Source organism: Euleptes europaea, chromosome 2, assembly GCF_029931775.1.
Source record: "Euleptes europaea isolate rEulEur1 chromosome 2, rEulEur1.hap1, whole genome shotgun sequence".
In the NCBI taxonomy this organism is placed as follows: domain Eukaryota; kingdom Metazoa; phylum Chordata; class Lepidosauria; order Squamata; family Sphaerodactylidae; genus Euleptes; species Euleptes europaea.
Genome location: NC_079313.1, coordinates 134,763,204 through 134,771,738, shown reverse-complemented (window position 1 = coordinate 134,771,738; position 8,535 = coordinate 134,763,204). Strand labels below are relative to the sequence as shown.

At 49.5% G+C, this 8,535-nt stretch overlaps 1 protein-coding gene across 1 annotated transcript; it reads right to left on the bottom strand.

The window, feature by feature from the left end:
• Positions 1–7,058: 7,058 nt before the first annotated feature.
• On the bottom strand, positions 7,059–7,460 carry LOC130473962 (corticoliberin-like). The gene is made up of 2 exons (XM_056845619.1): positions 7,354–7,460; positions 7,059–7,263 (listed from the first exon to the last, which is right to left on the bottom strand). Exons 1-2 carry the CDS (start codon positions 7,458–7,460, stop codon positions 7,059–7,061), a joined length of 312 nt encoding a protein of 103 aa, XP_056701597.1.
• Positions 7,461–8,535: the final 1,075 nt, after the last annotated feature.

Sequence of the window (8,535 nt, the reverse complement as noted above, 5' to 3'; positions counted from 1 at the left end):
GCGTCATGGAGGAACAGTCCGTGTCTTGTTCTTCATTCAAGAGGCATATTTCAACCTAAGGTCCAACCGCAGAGTTTTTGTTGCAGGGAGGATGAGAATGCAGATTCACATGTCATCCGATTTCTTGAGCACGAGCTCAGGACACTTTAGATTTACAGGTGAGTAGCCGTGTTGGTCTACAGTAGAAGAGCAAGTTTCGAATCCAGTAGCACCTAAAAAACCCACAAGATTTTCAGGGTATAAGCTTTTCGAGAAGTCAAAGCTCCCTTTGTCAGATACAGTATATCTTATCCTGAAGTCTTGGAACAAACAACGCAAGCCAAACGTTTCTTCCCAATGGAAAATTATTCAGATTTTATTCCATTCCTTTTTGCGTTCTTTCCCAACACAATCATAGGAACATAAGAAAGGCCCTGCTGGGTCAGACCAAGGCCCATCAGGTTCAGCAGTCTGTTCACACAGTGGCCGACCAGGTTCCTCTAGGAAGCCCACAAGCAAGACGACTGCAGCAGCACCATCCTGCCTGTGTTTCACAGCACCCAAGTAAATAGACATGTTCCTCTGCTCCTGGAGAGAATAGGGATGCATCATGACTAGTATCCATTTTGATGTGTAGCCATGGACACCCCTCTTTTCCATGAACATGTCCACTCCCCTCTTAAAGCCTTCCAAGTTGGCAGCCACCACATCCTGGGGCAGGGAGTTCCTGGCTCCAAGCCTTGTCCAAACAGCTAGATTCGAGTCCAGTAGCACTTTGGAGACGAACAAGATTTCCAGGGTATGAGCTTTCAAGAGCCAAAGCTCCCTTCATCAGATACAAGTAGGAATGAAGGTCCCTGAGCCTTTATATCCCAGTCAGAAGGCAGGAGGGGTGTTGCAAAGAAGGGGCTCGATATGCAGAGGTACAATGCAAAATGTAGGCAGTTTTTATCTTGAAAATCTTGTTGGTCTCTAAGGTGCTACTGGACTCGAATCTAACTGACGAAGGGAGCTTTGGCTCTCGAAAGCTCATACCCCAAAAATCTTGTTGGTCTGTAAGGTGCCACTGGACTTGAATCTAGCAGTTCTACTGCAGACCAACACAGCTACCCTCTAAACTTGCTAAACACCTAGCATTTCTAAACTGATGCTTCCAGCAGGTACTCATGGTGGGACTTTGGTGGGCAGTTAGTGGGAGAGAATTCCATAACTAGGGACAGCCACCACACATTGTTAAATTGTGGAACTCCCTGCCCCAAGATGTGGTGATGGCTGCCAACTTGGAAGGCTTTAAGAGGGGAATGGACATGTTCATGGAGGAGAGGGCTTTCCATGGCTACTAGTAAAAATGGATACTAGTCAAGGTTCATCCCTATTCTCTTCAGTTATCTGAGGAGCATGCCTGTTATGTGAGGTGCTGTGGAACACAGGCAGGATGGTGCTGCTGCAGTCTTGTTTGTGGGCTTCCTGGAGGCACCTGGTTGGCCCCAGTGTGAACAGACTGCTGGACTTGATGGACCTTGGTCTGATCCAGCATGGCCTTTCTTATGTTCTTATGTAATGCATCTTTTACACCCTTACTAACAGAGTCTGTTGCACAGAGAGTCTAGTTAAAAGAGAATCCTTGGTGGAACTCCAGAATTATGTTGGGATGCATGGGTGGAAGTCTCAAAGCATTTTAGAGCTTTATAGGTTCAATATGACCTGGGACTGGGGTATCTGAAGGACCGTCTTCTCCACATGTTTCTGCTGGGAAGTAAGATCACAGGGAGACGCCTTCCTGATTGTCCTTTCACTTAAAGAAGTTGGGTTGGTGGATACACAAGAGAGGGCCTTTTTAGTGGCAGCCCCACAGTTATGGAATAACCTCTCAGGGAGGTGCTCCTGGCTCCCTCACCTTCAGTCTTTAGGAGGCAGCTTGGTTTTATTTAGGGCTGCAGTTGATTATAGCAGTACTCAGTCGTGATTTTAAATGTTTGGTTTTATGTATTTTTATGTTTTCTATTATAGGTATTTTATTTATATTGTAGACTGCCTTGAGCTCCACAAGGAAGAAAGGTGGCTAATAATTTTTCAAAATAGATTAATGGCCACAGATGTTCACACGGTTATACTTGGGTGGAAAGATAAGAACATAAGAAAGGCCATGGCAAGCTGTTCACACTGTGGCCAACCAGGTGCCTCTAAGAAGCCCACAAACAAGACAACTGCAGCAGCATTGTCCTGCCTGTGTTCCAAAGCACCTAATATAATAGGCATGTTCCTCTGATCCTGGAGAGAATAGGTGGGTATCATAAGAACATAAGAAAAGCCCTGCTGGATCAGACAAAGGCCCATCAAACACAGCAGTCTGTTCACACAGTGGACCACCAGTTGCCTCTAGGAAGCCCCCAAGCAAGATGACTGCAGCAGCATTGCCCTGCCTGTGCTCCACAGCACCTAATATAACAGGCATGCTTCTCTGATCCTGGAGAGAATAGGTATGCAACATGACGAGTATCCATTTTTACTAGTAGCCATGAATAGCCCCATCCTCCATGAAAATGTCCACTCCCCTCTTAGAGATGGAGCTTTGGCGGTGCTGTAATGTTTTTGACCCCCTTTTGCTCACCTAGGGTTGGACTCTCACGATTTGTTTGAGAGATGATGCTTCTCTCCATCGTAGCCAACACCTTCAGAGAACAGGGAACTTAGATGGAACCAACTGGAAAATCCCTTTAAGATGGCTTCTCTCTTAACAACTTCTATTGGCAGCCTGTCAATTCAATCAGCAGTGTTTTTTTTTTTTTTAAAGGAGTGACTCTGCCTTTATCCATGATCTCTGAAGGATGTATATTAGGTATATCATTTTCGGATAGATATTGCGGTTGTAGTTTAGGGATCCCAGAATCTGTGAAGTGTGTTCTATTTGAATGTCTGTGGTATAAGGAGGTAAGAGAGCAATAGATCAAACCACTGATGTGCCAGCAAAAGAGCTTCCCCTAGATACTTTAGTTACTAAACCTTTAATGGATTCTAGGCCAGCAAATGCTCTTTTTTGAAGCAAAATTCTTTGTTCTGGCCGTGAGAACTCGGACAGCCTGTGACAAGGCATCTTCTCTAATATGGTTTAGCCTGCCCTCTCTGGTTTGAATTCTTCCTTTCTTTCTCTTATACCTAGTTGGGATTGATTGACACTACTCAAGTCTTGTAGGGCAGAAGGGGAAGAGAGAAAGAAAGAAAGAAAGAAAGAAAGAAAGAAAGAAAGAAAGAAAGAAAGAAAGAAAGAAAGAAAGAAAGAAAGAAAGAAAGAGACTCTGCCACCTAACCAGTTGAATATTGTGTCTCAAAGGTGGCCATCTTTGTGCGGGCACAAAGCTGTGTAGCAACCCTCAGAGGAAGAATTGGTTTTTATACCCTGATTTTCTCTACCTTTTAAGAAGTCTCAAAGCAGCTTGCCATTGCCTTCCCTTCCCTTCCCCACCACAGACACCTTGTGAGGTAGGTGTGGCTGAGAGAGCTCAGAGAGAACTATGACCAGCCCAAGGTCACCCAGCGGGCTTCATGTGGAGAAGTGGGGAATCGAACCCGGTTCTCCAGATTAGAGTCCACTGCTCTTAACCACAACACCATGGTGGCTCAAGAGTACATGATTCCAGATTCAGCATCCCTGAATGCGGCAATGAGCATGCTCAGTAGCATCCAGGACTTTCCCTGCTATGGTCTCCCCTGAAGCCTTCCAGACTATCCCTCGCATCTCTGCAAGTGGCAGGGGAAGTGTGTGGGTTGTTGGGGGGTGGAAGCAAGAACTACAAAGGCTTCTCTGGCGTCTGCAAATTGGGCTGGACCCTGAGTTCTCTGGGGGTCTGTTGCAAGAGCACGGACCCCACCCTATTACCCTAAAACCTGTTGTCTGGACTGCTGCCCCCCCTCGAGAGCTTCCTGCTTCTCTTGACACCTTGGCATTCTCAAATTCTTGTTACAATGCTTGGATCTTTCTTGTCTTAACCATCAGGTCCAACACCATCCCACCAGCCGTCAGCCCCCAGAAGGCCAGTGAGCGTCATCCTGCCCACCTTGTGAAATGAGGAAGGAGGAGGCACGAGGAAGGCTGAGCACCGTTACGGGGTCTGCAGACTAGAGCGCTAGATGACTCAAGCAAGTGAGAAGAGCCTTCCAAGTTCTTCTTCCTCATCTCCCTCCCCTTCACTTCCATCTTTCTCTTCCGCCAAAGGTCATTTATGCATGGGAGTTTTACCTGAGGATCGTCTCTCGCTGGATCCACGCGTTCTTCTTTAGAAGCTCTGCACCAGCAGTCTCCAAGCTCAAAACAAGAAGCCCTTGAAATGCCGCTTTGTGATGGGCTGTAGTTCTTTGGGCTGTAGTTCTTTCTTTGAGAGAGAAGTCCCCGTCCCCCCCCCACCCCGTGGAAATCCAAGTGCCCAGCCAAAATGCATTTTAAAAGACAGAAACAAAATGGAGCACCCTAAAAGGAATGGGGGAAGCTAGGGTTGCCAACCTCCAGAGACTAGCTGGAGATCTCTTGCTATTACAACTGATCTTCAGCCGATAGAGATCAGCTCACCTGGAGAAAATGGCAGCTTTGGCAATTGGACTCTATGGCATTAAAGCCCCTCCCCAAACCCCACCCTCCTCAGGCTCCGCCCACAAAATCTCCTGCCAGTGGTGAAGAGGGACCTAGCAACCATAGGGGGGACCTAAGCCTCATTTTAAAAGTCCATTTTTCTGCCCAGAAAGTACTCCCAGGAAGCAGGAAGTATTTGAATCCCCGTCTCTTTACACACTGCTTTGTAATTGGCTGTGAGAGAAACCAAGCTTGCATATCCCACGCTTTGCCTTATGCACGGGGATTTCACCCGGGCTGAGCTCAGGGGAAAGGGAAGAATTGGGTTAACAGAGGAATGGGAAGTCCCGGGATTTGTGAGGGCTGGCAGTGAGGTCATCTCTAATGGAGGGAAAACTCATGCTTAACTCCAAGGAACAATCGAGACATACCGAGGGCGAATGTGAGTGAAAGTACCCATGCATAAATGATCTTTCTAAAACTCCTAAGTATTATCTGTAGACATCTCTTATAGCTTGTATACCATAGTTTCAGAGGCCAGTCATGTTGGTCTGCAGGAGAAGAGCAAGAATTGACTCCAGTAGCTCCTTAGAAAGCAACAAGATTTTGGGGGGTATGAGCTTTCAAGAGTCAAAGGCCCATTCGCCATTTATCTGATGAAGGAACCTTTAATTCTCAAAAGCTCATACCCCAAAAATCTTGTTGGTCTCTGAGGGGCTACTGGACTTAAAGTAAGAATTCATACACCAATCGTTCCCAATCAACATTATTCCCCCACCCTCCAGTGTGCAATATGAACGGGGTGGAGGGTGTCTAAACCCAGCTTTCGAAGGCAGCAGACGTATTAAAATAAAACTTTTATTCAGGACAATTCCACATACACAGCCGAGTTAGGTGGTTGCGTTAATCTGTCGGAGAGCGAGGCCGAACGCACATTGATCCACATCTGGATCGGGAGGTTTGAACCGCTGGCCTTGCAAAACGGAGGTCAATGAGAAAAGCAGGGAGGGGGGGTCTGTCGCTTTTTCGCACGAACGCACAATTTGCTAGGATCGCACGGGGAGATCTGGGAGCCGGAGAAGAAAGGCGAGGCTCGGACAGCGGCACCCAAGGACAACACGGATAGAAGCTGGACAACGGGGGCAGGATCCGATCACACGCACGATGATGCGCAGTTGGAGGGACTCTGCTTCTAGGAGCATGTCTGTCAAAGGAAAGGTCTCTCCCCCACCCCCAATTCCATTGCTTTGGAAGGAAATGCAATTGCACACATCAGTCAATTTGAATCCTCCCCTTCTTCCAAGGAACTCAGGATTCTCCCACTTCATCCTCACAACAGCCCTGTGAGGTAGGTTAAGCTGAGAGAGGACAACAGGCTCAAGGTTACCCAGTGTACTGCTTGATTTATAATATTCTGTAAGGGAGGCGCCATGGCTCATGGGTAGAGCATCCGCTTGGCATGCAGAAGGTTCCAGGTTCAACCCCCAGCATCTCCTGTTAAAAGGACCAGGCAGTAGGTGATGCGAAAGACCTCTGCCTGAGACTCTGGAGAGCCATAGAGGGGGTCGTGGCTCAGTGGTAGAGCATCTGCTTGGCATGCAGAAGGTCCCAAGTTCCATCCCTGGCACCTCCAGTTAAAAAGGACCAGGCAGTAGGTGATGTGAAAGTCCTCTGCCTGAGACCCTGGAGAGCCGCTGCCAGTCTGAGTAGGCAATATTGACCTTGATGGACTAAGGGTCTGGTTCAGCATAAGGCATCCTCCTCTGTGTTATGGTATGACCACTGAACCCACCTGGTTGCCAAGGCAAGGTGTGTTTGTGTACTTTTGATGTTGGTTTTGCAGATTTACCTTGAAGAGGAGGATGTGCTGAGACTTGGGCCGTGGTTTGCCAACTCTCTTCACCAGCCCTCACTCCTTCGCTTTTAACAGTATCTTAGTCTGCCAATCTTAGGGGGGCAGGTGTGACTCCACGCTAAGAAATCTTTCAGCCAGAGTGACTCTTGTGTATCAAGCTCCTGTTAAAAGCAGAGAGACAGGCCGGGCTGGGTTTTCTTTTCAGCTGGCAATGCTAGCTGGTATTGATACAGACCTTGGACAATGAGAAGTATGTATTTGAAGGGCCGTCTCCTCCGGTGTGTCCCCATGTGCCAACTACGGTCTCCAGGCAGCCTAGGGTTGCCAGCTCCAGGTTGGTAAACACCTGGAGATTTTGGGGGAGGAGCCTGAGAAGGGCGGGGTTTTGGGGAGGGGGAAGGGCTTTGATGCCATAGAGTCCAATTGCCAAAGCGGCCATTTTCTCCAGGTGAACTGATCTCTGATGGCTGCACCCCCAAAATCTCCAGGTATTTCCCAACCCAGAGCTGGCAACTTTATTCTCCAACAATTCTCTGGAGGGAACCCTTGCGGCCGGCCCAAACTCAGGAAATCCCTGCCAACTGCACTGCTACAAGAATAAATGTTAAAACTTTACAATGAGAAGGCAGCTCCTCCCCTTTCCCCGAGGCCCCTCCCCCCTCATTTGCCTATATTATGCAGCAGGATTTTGTTGCTTCGGGCTTTCTGGGCCAGCCTCTCCTCCCGGGACATCTCCAAGAACTCGCGGAGGAGGTGGAAGGTCAAGTCCAAGGAGTTGGGGCGGCCATCACGCCTTTTGGAGGATGGGGCCGACCGTCCGGCCCTCTGCTGCTGGGTCCCCGGGGGCTTGCAGGACGGGAGAGGCCTTTGGCTCGGGAGGAGTTCGTCCGCAGGGCCGGCCGGAGGGCTCCAGGGCTCATCCTCCCACTCCCAGGGGCTCAGCTGGGGCCCCCACATGGAGCCACTCAGGGGGGCAAAGCGAGGCAGGGCGGGGAGGCAGGACTTCGGAGGGAGGAACAGCAGGACGAGGAAGGAGGCGGCTGAAATCATCCGGGCCATCATGGCCTCTCCGGTGCCTAGGGGGGAACCCAGAATCAGAGTTATTTCCTAGCCCAGAAAGAATGACCCTCTGCCCCCTAGTAGCGTTGCCAGTAGGGCTGCCAACCTCCAGGTACTAGCTGGAGATCTCCTGCTATCACAACTGATCTTCAGCAGATAGAGATCAGTTCCCCTGGAGAAAATGGCCACTTTGGCAATAGGACTCTATGTAGGGTTGCCAACCTCCAGGTACTAGCTGGAGATCTCCTGCTATTACAACTGACCAGCCGATAGAGATCAGTTCACCTGGAGAAAATGGCTGCTTTGGCAGTGAAGTCCCTCCCCTAACCCCGCCCTCCTCAGGCTCCACCCCAAAAAACCTCCAGGTATTTCTCAATCCAGAGCTGGTAACCCTAACTCTATGCCACTGAAGTCCCTTCTCTCTCCAAACCCCGCCCTCCTCAGGCTCCGCCTCCCAAAATCTCTAGGTATTTCCCAACCCAGAGCTGGCAACCCGACCCCCTAGGGTCGCTGACCTCTCAGTGGCACCTGGAGATCTCCAATTATTACAGTTGATCTCCAGACAACCAAGATAAGTTCCTCTGGAGAAAATGGCTGCTTTAAAGTGCAGACTCTATGGCATTTATACCCCGCTGAGGTTCCCCCTCCAAACATGGCCCTCCTCAGGCACAACCCCCCAAAATCTCTAAGTATTTCCCAACCCAGACCTGGCAATGCTACCCCCCCACCCTCGGTTTCAAATCCTTTCTTTCATTGCAGACCTGCTGCCAACATTGGTGGTGCCAACCTCCAGGTGGTGGCTGGAGATCTCCTGGAATCATAACTGATCTCCAGGTGACAGAGGTCAGTTCCTCTGGAGGAAAAAGCTGCTTTGGAGGGGGGACTAGATGGCATTATACCCTGCTGAGATCCCTCCCCTCCCCAAACTCCACCTTCCCCAGGCCCTAGCCCCCAAATCTCCAGGAATTTCTGAACCTAGTGCTGGCTGCATGGAGCTGGAGTGGATCGGCCATTATGACCACTGGGACTTTTCATGGTGGGCTGAGGGGCCCCCCCCACACACACCTGGGCCAGCCCA

What these genes read in the sequence shown, in the direction of transcription:
- LOC130473962 (XM_056845619.1), bottom strand. Translation starts at nt 7,460, where the DNA reads ATGATGGCCCGGATGATTTCAGCCGCCTCCTTCCTCGTCCTGCTGTTC. An exon ending in GCCCCCCTGAGTGGCTCCAT is followed by an intron (nt 7,264 to 7,353) that starts GTGGGGGCCCCA and finishes CCCGAGCCAAAG; the next exon opens with GCCTCTCCCGTCCTGCAAGC.